At 37.8% G+C, this 22831-nt stretch overlaps 1 protein-coding gene across 10 annotated transcripts in view; it reads left to right on the plus strand.

The window, feature by feature from the left end:
• LRRFIP2 (LRR binding FLII interacting protein 2) overlaps positions 1–22831 on the plus strand; it is a 133210-nt gene that overhangs the window by 73432 nt on the left and 36947 nt on the right. For 5 of the 10 annotated variants that reach the window (XM_030812137.1, XM_030812140.1, XM_030812141.1 and 2 more), the window contains 2 exons: positions 12453–12497; positions 14206–14322. In XM_030812137.1, coding sequence (XP_030667997.1) covers positions 12453–12497; positions 14206–14322 — 162 coding nt within the window. Of the gene's footprint in view, positions 1–315; positions 373–3604; positions 3674–6078; positions 6169–12452; positions 12498–14205; positions 14323–17599; positions 17672–22831 lie in introns of all 10 variants that reach the window. The other 5 variants (XM_030812138.1, XM_030812139.1, XM_030812142.1 and 2 more) reach the window with 2 other exon arrangements.

Raw genomic sequence — 22831 nt, forward strand, 5'->3', positions numbered from 1 at the left:
TGATAAAATGCCTGCTGGAAATCATGACTTCAAGTATTAGGGAAATGCATAGAAAAACCACTTTTCTTGTTCATTAGTTCCTCCTGAAGAAGTTTTGAGCAGCACTTCTCAGGGCATCCCTTTCCTCTTCTCTCCCTCTAGCCAAGGGCTGGTGGATCTTGAGAGTGGGGATGAGGTAGAGTACTACACCACTGAATAACAGTTACCTTTATCTTGAGAACCAGGGGCAAGTTAGGTCCATGGTCCCTAATGTATTCTCATTAGAATAATGAGGTGATCATTGTTTTAAAATCTTTCTTCCTGGAAACTTTATAGCCATCTGAATGCAGTTATTACTCATCAAGAATAAGTTCAGCTCGAAGCAGCCCAGTGGTGAGCTGTCTAGTTTCTGCATGCTTTGTAGAAATTTTTGATTGTTGTGTTAATCTGTACTCACTGTTTAGAATATTGAGGATATGGTGTGATTCACTTTGTTGTGCATGGATTAGGTGTTCCCTTAGTACATAAACTCAAGCACTGATTTGTCCTAATAATTGGTGATTTCTCTATAAATGTGACTTAGCATGTAATTTCTTAAATGAGTCTCTAACCAGTGCCATTAGAATTTTTAAAGTTTTTATATTTAATTTTCATTTGTGTAGAAATTCTTGTCTTTCAGTGGTGATAATTCATTGTATAGCTTGACTATCCTGTGTTTCTCCTTTCTATCTTTACATTCTGCACATTGAGCCATTTCACCTGCTTGCCAGCACTTCCATCAGTGCAGTGAAAGGAGAAGAAATAAAACAAGCTGATTAAAAAAAAAATGTTATACAAAAGACAAACGGGACAATTATAACTACCAAATCTTTCTAGAGTATTTTTTAAAATTTATAAAAATAATATTAGTTAAGGAAAATTCAAAGTAAAATTCCCCATTTTCCTTCCCCAAATGTAATCTCTGTTCTTCAGTAACCTTTCAGAGATATTTTATGCATATATGAGTGCTCTTTATTTTGAGTGCAAATGGTTCATATTACATACTGCTCCTCAATATATTTTCTTTATTTAAAGTAGCTTTCTGTATCAGCACCTATAAATTTATTTCATTCTTTCTTTTTTTGATAAAAATTTTAAACAAGTAAGCTGTGTCCCTTAGTTTTTCCACTTCATGTCTCTTAGAGGTAGTTTCATATTAGCACATTCTTTTTAATGGCAATATATTCCGTTAGTGCATAAGTATACATTTTAAAAGTCATTTCCTGTCCGGGCATGGTGGCTCATACCTGTAATCCCAGCACTTTGGGAGGCCGAGGGCACATCACCTGAGATCGGGCGTTTGAGACTAGCCTGACCAACATGGTGAAACCCCACCTCTACTAAAAATACACAATTAGCTGGGCGTGGTGGCACACGCCTGTAATCCCAGCTACTCGGGAGGCTGAGACAGGAGAATTGCTTGAACCCGGGAGGCGGAGGCTGCGGTGAGCCAAGATCACGCCATTGCACTCCAGCCTGGGCAACAAGAGCAAAACTCCATCTCAAAAAAAAAAAAAAAAAAAAAAAAAGTCATTTCCCTGTGATGGACATTAGATTGTCATATTTTTGCTACTATAGACACTTATACAATGACCATTCTTATCCAAGTATATTTTTGTGTACTTACATGGGTAAATCTGCAAGGTAAACTGTGAATCATGAAATGATGGGGTCAAAGAGGATATGCATTTAAATTATGATGTAAATTACCATGTTGTCTACCAAAAGGACTGTACTGATTTACATTCCCAATGGCAAATGATGACTTTATGAGATACCTTGTTATCCTTGATAATGTCAAAACTAGAGAAATAATTAAAGCAGTTTTTTAAAGGTCATCAAAGGTTAATTTGTAGAGTGGAATAGGTGAGCTATATGGGTTTTCTTTTACATACATGTTTGTCTCAGTTCTACCATTTCCAAGTGGCACTGCTCAAAAATGCCGCTACTATATTTAACAGAAGTTACACAGAGATGTTTAAGAAGGTAAGAACCTTTTTCATGTAAGAAGTAAGTTTACTTTTAACCTACCCTGTAATAAAATTCCACTTGGCAATTATTGGGCCTGGTAGCATTTTTAGTTTCCTGAGTGTAGTGGTCCCTTGCAAATAAAATTTGATTTTGTACACATACACACATAATTTTTAAAATTTTAATATGTATATTTTTTTCTTTCGAGACAGGGTCGTGCTCTGTCGCCCAGGCTCTGGAGTGCAGTGGCGCGATCTTGGCTCACTGCAGCCTCTGCCTTCCAGGTTCAAGCAATTCTCCCACCTCAGCCTCCCGAGTAGGTGGGATTACAGGGGCACACCACCACGCCTAGCTAAGGTTTTTTTTTTTTTTTAAACGGGGTTTCACCATGTTGGCCAGGCTGGTCTCAAACTCGTGACCTCAGGTGGTCCACCCACCTCGGCCTCCCAAAGTGCTGGCGTGAGCCACCGTGCCTGGCCTAATTTTAATTTTTATTTAGAGAGGGTAGCTTTCTATGTGGCCCCTGCTAGGTTTGAACTCTTGGGCTCAAGTAATCATCCTGCCTCAGCCTCCTGAGTAGCTAGGACTGCAGGTGTATTACTGTACTCAGCTTATATTTTCAGCCAAATGTAGGATCTTGTCCTTATAGGCTGGCTAGATCCTATTTCATTTGCAGGTTGGGGTTAGAATAACAATTTTAGTGATGCCAGAATGGTTTCTTAGTGACGTTAGAATGGAGATAAACTACACATACTGAAGATGAGTCTTTGGCTGGTAAAGCAAGAAGATGACAGAGCCATGTAGGGTGATGTTAGCAACATCTCCACTAGCTGCATAGGAATGAATAAAGGAAAATAAGAACCATCACTTCGTTGTCCTTGTTGTAGGAATTTCTATCATTGACTTACGTTGTTTCGCTTTAAAATATTCTTTTATTTTCTCTCTCAAACAAAAACATTAAGTATATTTATTGACCCCTGATAGAATCCCAAAGGGCCCAGAGGTTTAAAAAGTATGAAATCCCTAGCTGGTTTTGATTGGCTTACTTATGCACCTCCCCTTCTTTAATTTTTTGAGATGGAGTCTTGCTCTGTCACCCAGACTGGAGTGCAGTGGCACGATCTTGGCTCACTGCAACCTCCACCTCCAGGATTCCAGCGATTCTCCTGCCTCAGCCTCCCGAGTAGCTGGTATTACAGGCACCCACCACCATCCCTAGCTAATTTTTGTATTTTTAGTAGAGATGGGTTTTCACCATGTTGGTCAGGTTCGTCTTGAACTCCTGACCTCAAGCAATCCACCCACCTTGGCCTCCCAAAGTGCTGGGATTACAGGCCTGAGCCACCGCTCCTGGCTTTCTTTAATTTAACTTAAATAAAATGTAAGGTTTTACTTTATTTGTGCTTTTTGGAAATGTCTCCTGATTTTTAATAACAGTTTATTATGCCTTGTACCAGCTTTTTTATTAATATATAAAGTGCACAATATATTATACCAATTATACTGCTTATATAGTTATTCGTTTGCATCTCAAAACCTTCCTTAATGTACTTATAATGAGGTAACACCATAGCAAAATTGCATCTTTTTCATTATCTGCATTTAATATCTATAGTTTACCAACGATGACACCGCAAGCATTGTGTCTTCTGATCGTGCCAGTCGTGGACGAAGGGAGAGTGTGGTGAGCATGGTTTGCATGCAAAGAAATAAGATGAGTTTTAAATGACAACAATGCATGATCACATGAAATCTGTTGGAAAGTGAAATTTGTGTTTGACAAAAAGAGCATTTTCCTCAAATTTATTTATATAAATATTTTGCCTTATAAAACATGTTGAGAACACATATTCTCTGTGGGCTGTGTAAGCTTTCATTAATAACTTGCCTTTTTACATCTCTTAGGAGTGAGTCCTTATTTGAAAAGTTTTTACTTTTAATTCTTTGTTGCTGTTTTATGCACATACATGTGTGTGCAGTTCACCAAAGACAAATTTCTTCAGCAAAATTAATGTTTCCATATTGTATAAAACTCACAACTATGGATTACAAATCATGTTACCATTAATTGCTTTCTGTATTGTTGTATTTAGATTTAACCAATGTTTATCCATCTGTTAAGACCTGTAATCCAGTCAGGGTGGCTCATGCTTATAATCCCAGCTACTTTGGAGACTGAGGTGGGAGGATTGCTTGAGCCCAGGAGCTTGAGGCTGCAGTGAGCTGTGATTGCATCACTGCACTCCAGCATGGGTAGCAGAGCGAGACTCTGCCTCTCAAAAGAAAAAAAAAAGACTTGTGAACTTAAGAATTGCTGATGACAAAATTTAAAAATTCTAGTCTTAGACATTCAATTGGATAATAATTATAGAGGCAGCAAATAGCTATGTTAGAATACAAATGATATAATTTCAGGTTATTCTTTAATGAAGCTGGAAATTTTACAGAAAACTGATGACATTTTTGTTATATTTAAGAAATTGGTTTGGAAAATACATTGTTCAGGATGGTATGTCAGCTTAGAGCTAGAATAAAGAGCATAAGAGGCTGTAATTCCTTTAAGAAAAATAGGCCATTTAACGTGAGTTATGTGAAAGATTATAAACCCGAGTTTTCATAGAGAAGGGGAACATTAAATGTTGGAGAGATTTGTTACCATACATTCATTTATTTAATTAAAGCAGTTGTAATTCCTTAGCAAACCAACTAATGCTCACGCTCACAACTGAAGGAGAAATAATATGCCACAACACCTAAAGACACCTTGGAACACAGTGGAGTGGAAAGGGCAAGGACTTTAAATAATGATGCTTGGGCTTGTATCCACTTCTACTACTTGTTAGTGTGTAAATGGCAGTGTCTTTATTTGTACATTGGGGATGTTAATACTATCTTTGTAGGTAGGTTTAATATATGGATTAAATGGAATACTATATAGAAAATACCTATCAAAATTCTCAAATAGGTGCCAATAAATATTAGTATCTATAAATGCAAGTCATTATTATTATTATTGTGAATAAAAATACCATTGCTTGATTGTATCAGTCCTTAGCAAAACTTCATACTTGTAAGCCTGTTTTATCTCTGTGGATGGGCTTCTGAATTCCCTTTCTTGAGAAGTATTTTAAAGCAAGGCAAACAGTCAGCTGAAGTAAGGAATAGATGATGAATGAGGTAAAAAAAAAATCACTTATTTTAAAATTAAATAAATGTTTGTGGAGTACCTGTTATATTAAAAGCCCTGTGTTAAGTGCTAGGAATACTATTTTAAGCCAGTCAGACTAGATTTCTGACTTTATGAAGTTTATATCCTCTTGAAAGATGGAAAATAAGCTAGTAAAGAAACAAAAAGAAAGAAATGTCAGGGACTGTGAAGAGAACAGATAATGTGATAGGGAACATGGAGGGGTCAGTATGTGTGTGGGTGACCCTTTGGATGGGGTGATTAGAGATGCTTCTCTGAGAAACGGACCTTTGAGCTGAGACCTGAAATGTGAGGAGCCAGTTGCTTGAAGAGCTGGGAGGGGAGCGTTCTAGGCCAGTGCCAAGGCCTAAGGTGAGGGAGAACTGGTGTGTTTGGGGAAAAAGGAAAGGTGCAGTAAACACCCTGCAATAGGTGCAGTAAAACCCTGCAATAGGTGCAGAGAAAGGTGCAGTAAACACCCTGCAAATAATTCTGCATTCAGCATATATATATTCAGCATATGTATTCTTAACAGTTGATAGCTATAATGAATTATAAATTTTGAGAGTTATAGTAGAGGTAGATACTGACCTAGAAATGCCTCTGTTCAGGGTGATGAATATCTTAAACATGAGAGATTTGCTGGTCCTCAGGAAGTAAATGTTCTTTGTAGCATAGGACTCTAGTTAAGATGAGTAAAAAAGCTGATTGTAGAGCTGTGATTTCATTTAGGAACCCCTTTTTTTTTTTTTTTTTTGAGTAGGTTAATTGCAGCAGTTTCCTCATTTTATTTCTTGATACCTTATCACACATCAAAATATTAAAAAACCTTTCCCTAATTGGCCAATGTTCTTATTTTTTTCTTAACTTTTAAAGCATCTCATATTTTTTCTGACCGAAAGGTATCTGCTGCTGATTATTTCAGTCGCTCCAATCGTAGGGGAAGTGTTGTCTCCGAGGTGGATGACATCAGTATCCCAGATTTGTCCAGCGTGAGTGTATTGCATGGAGTGATTGGTTATGTTGTCCCAGGCTTGTGATTAACAGCTAATTTGTTAGCTATTTTATAATAAAAGTGGGAACTTGATTTATTGTCTTAAGAAGTGTTTGTTTGGGCCGGGCATGGTGGCTCACACTTGTAATCCCAGCACTTTGAGAGACCAAAGCAGGCGGATCACCTGAGGTCAGGAGTTCGAGACCAGCCTGGCCAACGTGGTGAAACTCTGTCTCTATTAAAAATACAAAAGAATTAGCTGGGTGTGGGGGCGCACACCTGTAATCCCAGCTACTCTGGAGGCTGAGGCAGGAGAATCGCTTGAACCCAGGAGGTGGAGGTTGCAGTGAGCCGAGACCACGCCACTGCACTGTATCCTGGGCAACAGAGCGAGACTCCATCTCAAAAAAAAAAAAAAGAAAGAAAGAATTGTCTGAACATGTTAAAATCAAATACGTTTGCTCTGTTTTGGAATGTATTTATTAATATGTCCTTTTTTTAAAAAAAACTTTCTCCCCCTCTAAAATCTCCCCATAGAACCCATCAGCATCTGCAACAATTGTCAGTATTTTGCCAATTTTGTTTCGTTGATTTCTTCCCCCTTCCCTCCTTTTTTCCTTGAGTTATTCTAAAGCAAATCCCATGTCTTGTCATTTCCCAATAAAGAGTTCAATATGTATCTGTAACTAAACATTTTTTCAGATCTCTTATATCATTATCATCACTAATGAAATAAGTAATTCCTTAGTATCATCTAATACCTAGCCCTTATTCAGACATTCCTTATTGGTTAAAAAAATTATTTTCCTTTTTGATTTTAGTGAATCTATAAAGTGATAGGTAGACTTAGAAAGTTGAATAATGAAATATACCACTTAGTAAAGTGTCACTAATTTGTACTAACCAGGAACAATCTGAATATATTTTAAATATTTGGATTATGACATTGTTCTGAAGAAGTGTGCCTATCCATTGCTTCCACATTCATCAGGAACTGAATTTAGGAAAGGATTGTCCTTGGGGCATTTGTCTTAATTAATGAACTCCAGCCAACAACTTAGGATCTACCTGCTTATCTCAAAATAACAGCCTGATTATCTCTCCGACGCTTCTCCTCTCTTGCTGGCATTAGTGTTGTTTTGCCCATGGACCAAGGCTGTACTGATTGTCAAGCACTTTGGAGGGGGTGAGAGGTGGCATTATTTCTTCTTCTTCTTCTTCCTTCCCTCCTCCCCCTCCCCTCCCCCTCCCCCTCCCCCTCCCCCTCCCCTCCCCCTCCCCCTCCCCCTCCCCCCCCCCCCCCCCCCCCCCCCCCCCCCCCCCCCCTCCCCCCCCCCCCCCCCCCCCCCCCCCCCTCCCCTCCCCCCCCCCCCTCCCCCTCCCCTTCTCCTTCTCCTTCTCCTTCTCCTTCTCCTTCTCCTTCTTCTTCTTCTTTCTTCTTTCTTCTTTCTTCTTTCTTCCTAGAAGCGTGTGTCATCACGCCCAGCTAATATTTATATTTTTTGTAGAGCTACACTTTTGCTGTCTTGCCCAGGCTGGTCTCGAATTCCTGACCTCAATCAATCCATCTGCCTCAGCCTCCCAAAGTGATGGGATTACGGGTGTGAGCCATCACTTCTGGCCAACATTTCTTTTTTTTTTTTTTTTGAGACGGAGTCTCACTCTGTCGCCTAGGCTGGCGTGCAGTGGCGCAATCTCGGCTTACTGCAACCCCCGCCCTCTGAGTTCAAATGATTCTCCTGCCTCAGCCTCCCAAGTAGCTGAGATTACAGGCGCCTGCCACCGCACCTGGCTAATTTTTTTTATTTTTAGTAGAGACAGGTTTCACCATCTTGGCCAGACTGGTCTTGATCTCCTGACCTCATGGTCCACCCGCCTCAGCCTCCCAAAGTGCTGAGATTACATGCGTGAGCCACCGCGCCCAGCCAACATTTCTTAATAGAAACGTTAGACAGTAGTTTTAAATGAAGAAATAATTATTTATAATTAGCATTTCACTGATCATATTTAAATAGCTATTTCTGAACTATTTTAATTCTAGAAGATAATTTTATGTGTGGTTCTTAAGCATTCCAAATCATTGGTTCTCAAATCTGGCTATGCAACAGTATCATCTTAGTGTGGGTCTAATCAATAACTCTCTCTGCATACAAAGTTAGAAGACTGGTTTCCAAGTCATTCCCCTGAAATATTGCCCTTTATATTAAATTGCCTAGTAATCCCCTTTTTCCGCCCCGTAAGTATGGACAATTAAACTTACTGTTTACATCTGTTCTCTTAAAAACTGAATTCTGTCAGCCTCTTAATTTATAATATCTGAATTAATAGTTATGTCTTCCTTACATTTATTTTGTGTTGATTTACTTTAGTACTTACATATAAGTGAAAATGCTGACAGTTTAAAAAATCTTCCCCTGCCCCTACTAGTTAACTATAACTCTTTAACATAAGGAAAAAGTTCTCTAGAGCAGGGATTTACAAATCTGGCTAACCCCTGTTATTTTATAGTCTGCAAGCCCCTGGTTTATTTATATGTATTTGTGTATCCACACACACACAGACACACACATGTGTATATATATATGTATGTATATGTATATACATACTTTTTTTTTTTTTAAAGAGACAGGGTCTCACTCTGTCTCGCATGCTGGAGTGCAGTGGAGCCATCATAGCTCACTGCAGCCTCAAACTCTTGGGCTCAAGTGATCTTCCTGCCTCAGTCTCTCAAATCGCTGGGATTACAGGTGATTTGTATATTTTTAAATGGTTACATATCAGTACCTTATCCTTAATTTTGCCTCCTGGCAAAGCCTACAGTATTTTCTGGGCCTCTCTCTGGAACAAATAACTTTCTCTAGTAGTATTTCTTTTAAAGGGTATGCTGTAGTCCAACTCATCTTGTAGAGGAATACAAAGGGGACTTGATGTTGATAGACCTCCCTCCCCTCCCACTTTCAAAAAAAGGTGACCTGGAAATATTTCCATAAGAAATATTATGATTTTTAAATGCTGGCAATGAATTCAGAATTTTAAAAGACATTTTCTGGTTACCTCATTGTGTACTAAATGTGTTTGTAGGCTAATAGTTTATAACTTCTGAGCTAGGAGATGCTGAGAAAGAGTACCAGGTCATGATTCTGCAAACCTATATAATATTTTTGGTGGCTCTAGCCTCTTACTTTCTTCTACATTGGCTTTATTTCTGTTTTGTAAGTCAGGCTACAGTAAAGCAAACAAATGTAAATGTGTTTTAAGCAAAACTGAAATTTTGCTGATTGTTAATAATTAAACCCATTTCTAAATGGAATCCTTAGACAGTTTTGCTTTAGGAAATTGTTAAAATCGATTGATGTCTTCCCTTCTGTGGTTGTGGAATCAGATATTTTTTCAAACAATTTTTGAGTGGCATTATCAAGTTAGTATATATATAAATTAGAAATTAACAAAGGATCAAGACCCAATGACTGCACTGAAGAAACTACACTGTAAATACTTTATTAAATTACTGTTTTACACCTTAATATATTAAATATGATTAAATTTTATTCTGTTTAAAAAGCTTTTTTCTGGATCTGGCGGACTCTGGATCATCATTATGAACATTAGCTTGTTATTGCATTGCAGCCATGTAGAACTCTTGGCTGTTGGATCCTATTGGGCTTTTAGAATACCAAGTTTCAGCTAGGTTTTGTCTAAATGGAAAACAGCACACAATATAGTATAAGTCTCAGAAGTGAGAACTGGCCAAGTTAGTGTAGCCAAAATAAGAGAACTATGGTATGGTTGCTTTGGGTAATTTTTGCTGGCTTTACAGTCTCCAAGGTTTGGTGCATGATCAGTTTGGGTTGCGACAATTGGGATCTCTCAGAAGACGGTGAAAGCAATAGAGTCAACATTGTGATGGATTAGTTCAGTGATGCAACCTCTGAAATATAAGATTATTCCAGGGACAGTCTGTTAAAAACTGGATGAGTCTGGAGGTCATTTTTGTGAGAAGTGGGTATGAGGAAGGATTTCAACTAAGCTTAGAAGACTTTTAATTTTGAATGCTATGTGCTTTTCTGTTTAACACATTAGCAGAAGAGTTGGAAAATCCTCAGGAAGATAAGGCAGTTTATTCAAATATAATATTTCTTTCATCTTGAAGAATAATGCATTAAATATTGGGCAATGCAGTATAGACGTGTAAAACGATTATTCCTTTTTATGGCAATAATTGGCAATATAGTATTTAAAAACAAATTTCAGGCCAGGCATGGTGGCTCATGCCTGTAATCCCAGCACTTTGGGAGACTGAGGTGGGCGGATCACTTGAGGTCAGGAGTTTGCGACCAGCCTGGCCAACATGGTGAAACCCCATCTCTTCTAAAAATACAAAAAAAAATTAGCCGGGCGTGATGGCGGGTGCCTGTAATCCCAGTTACTTAGGAGGCTGAGGCAAGGAGACTAGCTTGAACCTGGGAGGCAGAGGTTGCAGTGAGCCAAGATTGCACCATTGCACTCCAGCCTGGGTGACAGAGTGAGACCCTGTTTCAAAAAAAAAAAGAAAAAAAAAAAAAAAAAAGCAACATGGCACATGTATACATATGTTAACAAACCTGCATGTTGTACACATGTACCCTAGAACTTATAGTAAGAAAAAAAAAAAACATTTCAATCGCTGTCATTACCTGCTTTGAAACATTTATATGTTGTTTTAAAAATTAAAATAAACTAAAATTAGTTTCTTTTTCAGAGTTTTTACAGCAAGAAGTAACAAAGAATTAAGTGTCTAAAAATAGTGTTTGTATTACTGATGTAATACTATCATCATAATAAAGAATATTTATAAACATAAGTGTGGGTAATAAAAAGAACACTAAAAACTTTCAGATATATGGAAGTTAGGGTGAAGTGATCTGAGTAGAGCCAGAAATGATGTTTCATGTTTTAATAATTAACTGAGAAAGGTTTTCAGATCTCTTCTCTAGATTTGGCCTAGAAGGTTTGTGTAGGAGTTGGGGTTATTTTCATTTAGTTACATCCCTATGTGCCTTTTTTCTGCTGGTGATAATTGGAATAGCATATATATTCAGGTAAACAATATGAACACTGAATTAAAAATTTACAAAACTAAGGGTTGGATTCAGCTCTGCAACCTTCAGCAAAATCTGTCACCTCTGAATTTCTTTTTCCTTAGCTATAAAACTTAGGGTTTGGACTAGACTTTTAAGGTATCTCCCTTCTTGAAATACTGTCTGAAACAACCTTAAGACCTGTCTGCAGAAGATAGGTTAATTTAACTGAGGCAAGTTGATATAACAGGCTACTATGAAGCTGTTTAAAATAAATGAGGGAATTCTATTAGTATAAATGGGGTATGATTTATTCATTCATCCAACAAATTTTGAGCCCTTCTGTATGCCAGACACTATTCTTGATACTAGGAGTACAGAAAAGAACATACTGATATAGAGCTTACATTATAGAAAGAGAGCAGACAATAAATAAATGGATAAATACCATACCGTCAGGGAGTGATAAATGCTATGAAGAAAGATGAAGTACTTTCTCAAATCTTTGAGACTTGGTAAAGGGAAAAAGAAGATGTAGAACATATATGGGACACTTGCTAGAATTTTTTAAAGACTTTGTGGTTGGTTGCTATTAGAGAGACTGGTGGTCAGGGTATGGCATGGTAGGGAGAGAGCCCTACTCATACTCTTCTGTGCTGTTTGATTTTTTTTTTTTTTTTTTTTTTTTGGTCACAAGTGCATGTATTACTGAAAAAACAAAATCCTTGATGTGGGGGAAAATATTTTGGTGACATATTTAACATGCTTTAATCTAATCTGAACTTTTTTGGCTGAGTGTACTAGTCTTTATCTATGTGTCCTGTGTCCTAATAATGTTTAGAAATAGAAGTTTTTTGCTTTTGGTTTTATCAGACTTTTCTTTTTGATATGTACAAGCTTTTTTTGTATTTACATTTGCAGTGCTAAAACTTTTTATATGTAGCCTTCTTTAATGTGTTTTAAATGCCTTAAACAGAAAATTTACCCAAAAGTTCTAAACTTTTGAGTAAATATAGATTGTTTACTCAGTGTCTTCGTTAGGATAAAAATTAAAGTTGCTGACATTTTATCTTATGTTAAACTGGAATTTTTATTTCATTTTTAATATGTTTATTTTTAGGCTTCAAACATCATTGAACTTGGAAAACTCAAGATCACTTTTTTCCTCCTAAAAAAAACAACTTGCTAAGCATCTTTCCTGATTTTTATCTTTGTTCTTTTCTAGTTGGATGAAAAATCTGACAAACAGTATGCTGAAAATTATACAAGAGTGAGTATGTAAATTCCTAAGGGAAATTCTCAAGGTCAATTAAACTTGCTATCTGTAACTTGTTCATTATTTATTTTACAACAATTGGTCGGATGTAGCTGCTCTTCCTCCCTTCATCTATTTCCTGTCCTTGACCCTCCAAAATTCCTTCGAAGTTAAATCATGTGAGGCCCTGGGAAGAGAAGACGCACTGCATTTTATTTCCTTGAATGTCACCTCTTTAGCTTTTGGCTGCTCTTTTGATTTTCATTCCTCTTGAAATTGATCCTGAGAAGAAGCCAGTAAACACTGAAAATGAAGTTTCTTTAGGAATGGTGGTGACAAACTCTTGAGATGTTTTTTCCTTTTATATATAAATTGTTTCTTGAAGTAAAATAGCTCCTTTCTAGAATTTGCTTTGTGTTAAAAGTCTCTTTCTTCTGAAAGTATTTTTAGAAAGTCAGGGAGATGATTTATCAAGATTAATTTTATGCTATACCCAAGAAAGATAAATTAGCTCTGTCCAGTAGAAATGTAATGCAAGCCACAAATGTGAACTTATATGTAAGTTTAAATTTTCTAGTAGCCACATTTAAAAAGTAAAAAGAAGCAGGTAAAATTAATTTAGGTATTATATTTTATTTAATCCAAATATCCAAACTATTTCAACATATAATCAATATAAAATTACTAGGCCAGACTAGGTAGCTCAATGCCTGTCATCCCAACACTTTGGGAGGCCAAGGCGGGTGGATCATTTGAGGTCAGGAGTTCGAGACCAGCCTGACCAACGTGGTAAACCCCGTCTCTGCTAAAAGTGCAAAAAAATATTAGCCAGTCATGGTTTTGCATGCCTGTTGTCCCAGCTACTCCTCAGTCTGGGAGGCTGAGGCAGGAGAATTGCCTGAACCCGGGAGGTAGAGGTTGCAGTGAGCCGAGATCGTGCCCTGCACTCCAGCCTGGGCAACAGAGCGAGACTCCACCTCAAGAAAAAATAATAAAAATAATAAATATAAAATTATTAATGAGATATATTTCATTCTTTTTTCTACACTACGCCTTCAAAATCTGGTATGTATCCTATACGCAACTCTTAATTTGGACTAACCACATTTCAAGTGCTCAGTAGCTGCATGTGGCTAATCGCAAGTATATTGGACAGCACAGATTCATGCAGTTTATTAATCAATAGCATAATCTCACGTTTAAATAAATTTTGGGAAGAATAGTGTACATTCATAGTGATATCCAGTGTTGCTGCTCTCTGCTGCAAATAATATCTTCATCTTTATCAACTCAACAGAGTATTAGACAAAGAAGAGATTGATAAGCAGTTCAGAAATTAAAAAGGGGAAGTGCTGATTAGCATAACAGTTATAAAATTCTAAAACTGCTTTAAGTTAATCTGATGTGCTCACTTCAGTATTGTTTACAGGATAGCAAAGATAAACTTAGAAAATAACCCTCATAAAAACTATTTTCTTTTTGGTTATTATGAATTATAGATTTTAATAAGGTATTTGTGTCATGAAATTTTGCTTAGTATGCTTGGGCCCTTCTGTATACCTGGATACCTGCAAGCCAATCTAAACTGACCATTGATTACACATGGTAACTTCTTCATCTGAAACCCACATCTTCCCCCAACCACCCTGCCCTGTTTTTAGTTTCCACAGCAAACATATTTTTAAAGAAACGAGACTTAGAAGGGTCATATTTCTCTTTCTAGCCTTCATCTCGAAATTCTGCCTCAGCAACAACCCCTCTAAGTGGAAACTCATCCAGACGAGGAAGTGGGGACACCAGCAGCTTAATAGATCCAGACACTTCATTAAGTGAATTGCGGGTAAACTGAAGTTTTTGGTTTTCTTTTTGAAAGCAGTTTTTTGACTTCTTGGTAATATACTGGAACTTTTAACCTTTAGTGTGACTTAGTAGAAAGAAGGAATATGATTTCTTTTTAAAAAAATAAGTACAGTACAAAAGTGTGACTCAGGTGTTTCAGAGCTTCAAAGGAAGGAGATTAGGTAGTTCTTTTTTCTGTTCTCTTTCCTGAAAATTTGATGGTGTTGGAATTTCTGCTAATTTACAAATGCCAAAAAAAAACCACTTTGTAATGTATGTAAAAGGAATTCTCTCAGCAACAACTGGCCATGTTTTAAATGGAAAATATGTGGGTGTACAAAGAACTAGATTATGGTAATTATTAGTCTTTTGAGCCTTGATGGTATTCAGCTGCTTGAATGTAGTTATCTCTCAGTTTTTCATAGTAATAGAAGTGTAATAATATTTGGGTAACAGAAATACCTGAGATAATGAAAAGCTTATTTGACTCATTAATTAGGTCTCCATCCTTATTAACCCCTTTACTTGGAAAAGAGAACTTTAAAAAATATATATTTTATTTGCTGAACCTGCTATTTGTGAGGCAAGAGGTAGTGAGAGAAATTGCATACATTTGTTCATTCAAGATTTATTGAGCACTTGGCCTTAGAGATTTAAGAGGCAAAATATGTTCTGGCCTTCAGGATTTCCCTTTTTCATAGGGAAGACAAACTGATACAAACCAATAAAACCAGGTGGTGTTATACAATGGTAGTAGCAAGAATGGGTCTGTTAAGGTAATTCAAGAAAGCATCATTTAAATTGGACTAGGAGAAGAGATAACAAAAGGCTTTTCAGAAAAGGCAAAACTCTGAGCTAAAGTTTGAAGGAAAAATAAAAATTAACCAAGCAAAGTAATTGAAGGGGGAAGGCTTTCTCAAAGAGATGCATTCAGAGAACCCAGAAAGCTACCTGTATAGCAAAGTTGCCAGAGGGTGGCATGAGAAGTGAAGAATAGTAGCATATAAGAGAGAAGGCTGGAAAAGTAGTGAGGGGCCAAATCACAAAGCATCTTGTATGCTAGCCTGAAAGGAATTCAGTTTTACCCTGACAACTATGGGAGGGTAGGGTTTTACCCTGACAACTAAATAGGAGAGCAATACTATCTGCTTTGCATTCTTAAAAAATAACTTTGATCACAGTCAGAGGAAGCATTGCAGGCCAGAAGACCAATAACCCTTGGTTCAACAGTGAGGATGAGGTGAGCAAGTCAAAACTGCAAGGGGAGAAAATGTGAGAAACTTGCTGTGGAGTGAATACGAGAGACTGGGAATTGGTTAGGCAATTGGTAGGGAGAGAGAAATTTAAGAAAAGGTTTTTAGCTTTCTTTTAAAGGTGAGAGTGATTATTATTTTCTTTGGCTGGGTTGAGCCAGTAGAGAGAGGATGAAGGTTGAGGAAGGAGAGAGGGGTAACTGACAGATCAAAGGGCCTGAGTGGGTGAGAGCAGAGTCCAGGACTCAGATGGATGAGCTTGCCTGGACTGGAGGTCCCCTCTTCACTGGAGGGGAGGTAGAGGACAGGTGGTGACTAAGATTGTAGGTAGGGGCTGGTCTGAGTGCAGTAGTGTTTACAAGTAATTGATCACAAGCAGTTACAGATTTATTTGTTCCATCAACACCTTCATTGCTTCACTTTACTAGCCTTAAAAAAAATTTTGTCACTCCTGTAATCCCAGGACTTTGGGAGGCCAAGACAGGTGGATCACAAGGTCAGGAGTTTGAGACCAGCCTGGCCAACAGAGTGAAACCCCGTCTCTACTAAAAATACAAAAAATTAGCTGGGCGTGGTGGTGGTAGGCACCTGTAATCACAGCTACTTGGGAGGCTGAGGCAGGAGAATTTCTTGAACCCGGGAGGCAGAGGTTGCAGTGAGCCGAGATCGCGCCACTGCACTCTAGCCTGGGCGACAGTGCGAGACTCCATCTCAGAAAAAAAAAAAAAATTGTCGGTAGGGTTGGAAAGGGAGTCTCACTGGTGAAAATGGGTTGGGGGGTTAGGGGAGGATGGAGAGGCTTGCAACAGTGGCAGAGAAGGAGAGCACCTAGGCCAGCATGGCCATTGGTTTGAAGGTGTCCGTATTAATTAAACTCTTACCAGCTCTTACTGTGTACCAGACATGAGTGCCAGGGTAGAAAGTTGAATAAGATAAACTCTTGCCTTTAGCTACTGCATTCTAATGGGACAAAAGGATATGAGGACAAGGCCTTCCAGCCTTAGACTTAGCTTGCTTTTGTCATACTACTTGTTGCTTGTTTTTTCTTCCTTGAAAGAATGACCTTCTTGAAGGAAGTGTTATTTTTGTATCCTACCATCTGCCTCCTAAATAGGTTCTTCATAAATGTGTATTGAATGAATCAATGAATAAAAGACAGTCAAACCTACTGGAGAGGCAATGAAGGAGGCAGGGAAAATATAATACCAAAAATGTGTATAATCAGCCTTTAATAATTGATCCTGCTTGTAATTGCAGAATTGTATTTAGGGCCTTGTGCAGTTATTTCGGACATAAATCGAGCATTCAGAATAGACCTTATATAACAAGGTCAGGCACAGGGAAACAATATTTTCCATTTAAAATTTGACCTGTTTCACTTTTCCTATAAGGATTATGGTAACATTTGGAGCAAGTGCTTTTCTCATCATTTAAATGGTATCCTCAGGATAGAATATCTCATTTGATATTCTGTTCAAAATGTTTAACTTCCCTCCCTTTACTCCGTTTCTCTTAATTGTGGCCAGTAACCAAGTCATTGAAAGAAAACTTTGTTCATATTCATTTATTATATTTTTAAAAAACTTTTGCATGAATTATTAAAATTTGCCACCTCTTATTAATGTACTGTATATTTTACTAGTTCTAGGTGAAGCATTGTGCTAAAAAAATTTTAAGTGATTTATAAAATATTAAAAGTTGTATGATTTTAAATATTATAATTTATGTAGCTTTTTCCTCCATATATAGCCCTGTCCCCGTTTGCTATGCTGTTATTAACAGAATTTAATGCCAAGAAAATATTTAACATTAGATTGATTACTCTAGACCTTCCCCCAGTCCCACTATCCCCTGACCTATTTGCCCTTTTCAGTGGTTGGGAGTGGGAGTTATGTTTTTGTACTTCGATTTCTCTGCTTTTAGTCTGGAATATACAAAAGTGAGTCACATTTCATCTGAATCCTTTGCGAATTAAGATATGTTTGTGCATGGTTTTATGCAATGGTTCATTCCTATGTCCTGCAGGATATCTATGACCTTAAGGACCAGATACAGGATGTAGAAGGGAGATACATGCAGGGGCTTAAAGAACTAAAGGTATCAGGGCCCATTCTGCAGCCCAAGCATGCTCTGTATGCAGAAGTGTTGGCAATGGTGGCTTTGCAAGTTCTGTTAACCAACTGCACATAGCTTTACTAACAGTGTTTGTCTTTCAAGCATGTGCTTAACCTGCAGTGCGTAGGAATGGTGAACTTTCAATCTCTGCTTATGTTTAAATGTGTAGTAGTTTTTGAATATTCCGCAGAAGATATCATTTACAGTTTTTTTTTCTTTTTTATTTTTCTTGTAGAGACAGGGTCTCACTATGTTGCCCAGGCTGGTCTCGAACTCCTGGGCTCAAGCCATCCTCCTGCCTTGGCCTCCCAAAGTGCTGGGATTACAGGCGTGAGCCACCTCGCCCACCCTCCTTTACAGTTTTAAAACCTTGTTAAATACATGCATATCCCTTGTGTCTTAGCCATACAAAATTAAATTGGTCAAACACCTAAAAAAATACCAAGAATATTTTTATTGAGAATTGGATCTCAAAATTTCTTCCACTCTAAATGAAAAAGTGTTGCATATTTCTGTTACCAAACTCAGTCAGTATTAAATGTGGGAGGAAGTAGCAACTGAGACACCATTATTATAAATATCCCCCCGGAGGAAGGAACATGAAGGCATGAGGCCTATATTTTCTTTTGGCTTAGATTTTTTTAACCTATAGGTCAAAAAAGATGACACAGATCTAGTGCCTTAAAGAATTTGGAGGTAAATGTAAATGTTCTGTCTTTTCCCAGAAAGGACCACTAACATTTTTCAATATAAATGTGTGAGGCATACTGTTTGGTTGTAAATAGCATTTGGTTATCATGCTCTTCTTTTCCTCACATTTCATTCTGAAGTTGAAGCCTCCTGTTATGAAGAAACCAGAAGTTTATTTGAACACATGTATGTCCTGATTTGAAATCAAAATATACACTACAGGGCAGGCACGGTGGCTCACGCCTGTAATCCCAGCACTTTGGGAGGCCGAGATGGGCAGATGACCTGAGGTCAGGAGTTTGAGACCAGCCTGGCCAACATGGCTAAACCCTGTCTCTACTAAAAATACAAAAAATTCACCAGGCATGGTGGCAGGCACCTGTAATCCAAGCTACTTGGGAGGCTGAGGCAGGAGAATTGCTTGAACCTGGGAGGCGGAGGTTGCAATGAGCTGAGATGGTGCCATTTCACTCCAGCCTGGGTGACAGAGTAAGACTGTGTCTCAAAACAAACAAACAAAAAGCAAAATACACACTACACCTCTAAAAAATCAAAAAGCAAGACATTTAGAAAGGTGACTTAGGATATATCCAAAGGACAAAGCATGGACTTCATGGGCAAGGGTTTTGTCATCTTACCTGGCATGATTTGAAGTAGTCCCACTATCAGCCAAACTCTTCATGCAAGTGATATGGTCCATGAGAAACAGAGTAAGACTCAGGACCCAAAAAGGTGAGAAGTCCAGTGGGAAGTGCCCATGAGGGAAGCCTGCAAGTTGCTGATAGGGCAGCATGAGTTTGTCAGTAAATATCAGAAGAATTACAGAAATAGTTGATGTTCTCATGTAAACTTCCTCCTTTAATCTTCAGGATTTAATCTCTCTTTTAAGGTTTTAGAGATACGCCTTTTGAAATTATCTTGGATCAAACAAATCGGTACATTAAGTAAATATGCTTGTATTAAAGTCACATGTGTAACAGTGTAGGATTCAGGGGCATTCTTACTGGCATTTTATTTAAAACGTTTTTTCCTTTCATGTTAGATCTACCATTTATTGCATTCTTTGAAGAATACAAAAGAACAGATTAGATTTGAGATTTGAACAGATGAGATCGCTTTTCCTAATTCATGCCAGAGTATAATTGAACTCGACTTCAGATTACATTTATCCTTGACACTTGAAATGGAAAAAAACCCATAAAAACAAAGAAAAGATTGTCTGATTGGTGACCAAGCATGGTGGTATGATGTATCCTATTGAAAAAGGATGTTGGCTCATTGCTTGTGACATTACTGTTATTATATTTGCCTTTGGGATGCACTCAACCACTCCCCACTCCATCCTTTTATCAGGAAAGTTTATTATTACTAATACAGCATTGCCCATGCTGTACTGGTATATAGTGTGTACTATTACCCAGAAAATGCAGTAAAATATTAATTGTAAATTTTAGGTGATCTATTTCGTAAAAGATTAATGATTTTGTAAGTCAAAGGACTAAACCCGTTAACCCATTTTAAAAACTATTAAAATTAATACCTTATTAAATTTAAGTACAGAGTTATAGCAATAAATAACAATAGTAAATCTATAGTGACTGAAAACTTTCCAAGATGTATTGCAAAAAGGCAAGCTATAGAACAAAATGTAGAGTATATAATTTGTATTAAAAATATATATGAAGTCAAGGGTATATATTTTATATTGTAAACAAATAGGAAATGGCCTGAAAGATAATCTACCAAACCAATAACGCTTGTGCCTCTGGAGGGAGCATGGTCAAGGAAGACTTTTGCTTTATATTATTTATTTTTACCTCCAATGAAAATGTTATGTTTACTTAGATACTTTTTTTTAAATTAAAATTTTATTTTTTTATTTAAAAATTTTTTTTAGAGACAAGGTCTCTTGCTCTGTCACCCAAGCTGGAGTGTAGTGACGCAATCGTAGCTCATTGCCATCTTGAACTCCTGGACTCAAGCAATCCTCCTGCCTAAGCCTGCCAAGTAGCTGGGACTATAGAGGTGCACCACCACACCTGGCTGATGTTTTAATTTTTTATAGATACGGACTCTTGCTATGCTGCCCAGGCTGATCTTGAATTCCTGGGCTCAAGCAATTCTCCCCCTTGGCCTCTCAAAGCATTGGGATTACAGACATTAGCCACCATGCTTGACCCCTGCGCTTTTATTTTTTTTTTTTTATTTTTTAAATGAAGTCTCACCATGTTGCTCAGGCTCATCTACAACTCCTGGACTCAAGCAATCCTCCCACCTCTGCCTCCCAAAGTGCTGAGATTACAGGTGTGAGCCACCATGCCTGGCCAATGTTCTTTTTAAATATTGCCCATGCCTTTAATTCTTAGAAGGACAGTAAGAATAAGGAGAGAAATAGCTTTAACTTCAGTAATCCCAGAAAGAACTGTCAAGAGTTAATAGACTGTAGGGGTAAGTCTTGCCATCAGCTGTAAATTGACTGATTTATGAAGTGACTGAGAATAAAACAATGAAGATATCATGTCCCTGAATTCAGATAGCTTACAATCTGGTTGACAATTTTGGTCATAGGGTTGTGAAGGCTTGTTCTAGAAGTATATGGGCATAGATAATCAATGCTTAAACATTAACACAGTGGCTTCAGCACTTTGGTGTGTGTCATAATCACCTGAAGCTTTTAATCAATACAGATTGCTAGACTTTACCTTCAGATTTTCTATTCCCTGGGTCTGGGATGGCATTGGAAATTTGCATTTTTACCCTGTTCCCAAGAGGTGCTGTTGCTGCTAGTCTGGAACCCACACTTTGAAAATCGGTGACTTAGAAGCATTCAAGCCCGGGCGCGGTGGCTCATGCCTATAATCACAGCACTATGGGGAGGCTGAGGTGGGTGGATCACCTGAGGTCAGGAGGTCCGGACCAGCCTGGCCAACATGGTGAAACCCTGTCTCTACTAAAAATACAAAAACTAGCCAGGCATGGTGGCGGGAGCCTATAATCCTAACTTCTCAGGAGGCTGAGGCAGGAGAATAACTTGAACCCGGGAGGCTGAGGTTGCAGTGAGCTGAGATTGTGCCATTGCACTCCAGGCCGGGTGACACAGTGAGACTCCGTCTCAAAAAAAAAAAAAAGAAGCGTTTAAGTAAAACAAATTCCAAATGGGTATCACTATGTAAGTGAGATTAAGATCACTAAAATACCTGACACTTCCATTTAAAACAGTCTTTTGTGGTCTAGTGTTTAAAGGAAGATTACATTGGATACATTTATGTCTTATTTATTGTATTATATATTTTGTGCATGCATCTAGTACTTGAGCTATCTTAAATTCTGGTGTTCATGTGGTTTTATATGGCACTGAGTTGTGATGACTTTTTTTCTGCTATTAGCCTCTCAGATGGATGAGAATTATTCTAAAGTCTGCATTATAGTAAGATACATGTAGATATATTTAGAGCACTATATAATTGACTTTGCTTATATTCTTTGTTTTGGTTAAATTTGTTTCTAATCGTAGTTTAAATCTTCCCTGACAACTTAATTCTGGTTTACGAAGCATTATTAAAAGTGTGTGTGGCCAGGCGTGGTGAATCATACCTGTAATCCAGTTTTGGAGGCCAAAGTGGGTGGATCACTTGAGCCCAGGAGTTTGAGATCAACCCGGGCAACATGGTGAAACCTTGTCTCTACAAAAAATTAGCCAGGTGTGGTAGCACGTGCCTGTGGTCCCAGTTACTTGGGAGGCTGACATGGGAGGATCACCTGAGTCTGGGGAGGTCGAAGCTGCAGTTAGCTGAGACTGTGCCACAGTGGTCCAGCCTGGGTGACAGAGTGAGACCCTGTCTCCACAAAAAAAAAAAAAAAAAAAAAAAAAAAGTGTGTGTGTGTATGTATGTATGTATATATTTTTATTTAGAGATAATTCACATTCCATAAGTATTTACCCATTTAAAATATATAATTCAGTAGTTTTTAGCATACTCATAGAGTAGTGCAACTAGCACCACAACCCATCTTTAGAACATTTTCATCAGCCAGAAAAGAAACCCCAATCACTAACTTTCTGTCTCTGTAGATTCACCTATTCTGGAGATTTTATACAAATGGAATCATACAATATGTGGTCTTTTGTGATTGGCTTTCATTTAGCTAATATATTCAATATTCACCCACGTCATATTATCTGTCAGTCTTTTTTAATGGCTAGATAGTATTCCACTGTATGGATTTGCTGCATTTGGTTAATCCATTTGTCAGTTGGGAGGGTTGTTTATACTTTTCTATTATGAATAATGCTGCTGTGAACATTTGTGTACAAGTTTTTGTGTAGACATATCTTTTCAGTTCTCTTTGGTAGATTGCTAGGAATAGAATTGCTGGCTCATATGGTAACACTATATTTAACATTTTGAGGAATTGTCAAACTGCTTTCCAAAGTAGCCGCACCATTTTATG

This window comes from Nomascus leucogenys, chromosome 4, assembly GCF_006542625.1.
Source record: "Nomascus leucogenys isolate Asia chromosome 4, Asia_NLE_v1, whole genome shotgun sequence".
In the NCBI taxonomy this organism is placed as follows: Eukaryota; Metazoa; Chordata; class Mammalia; order Primates; family Hylobatidae; genus Nomascus; species Nomascus leucogenys.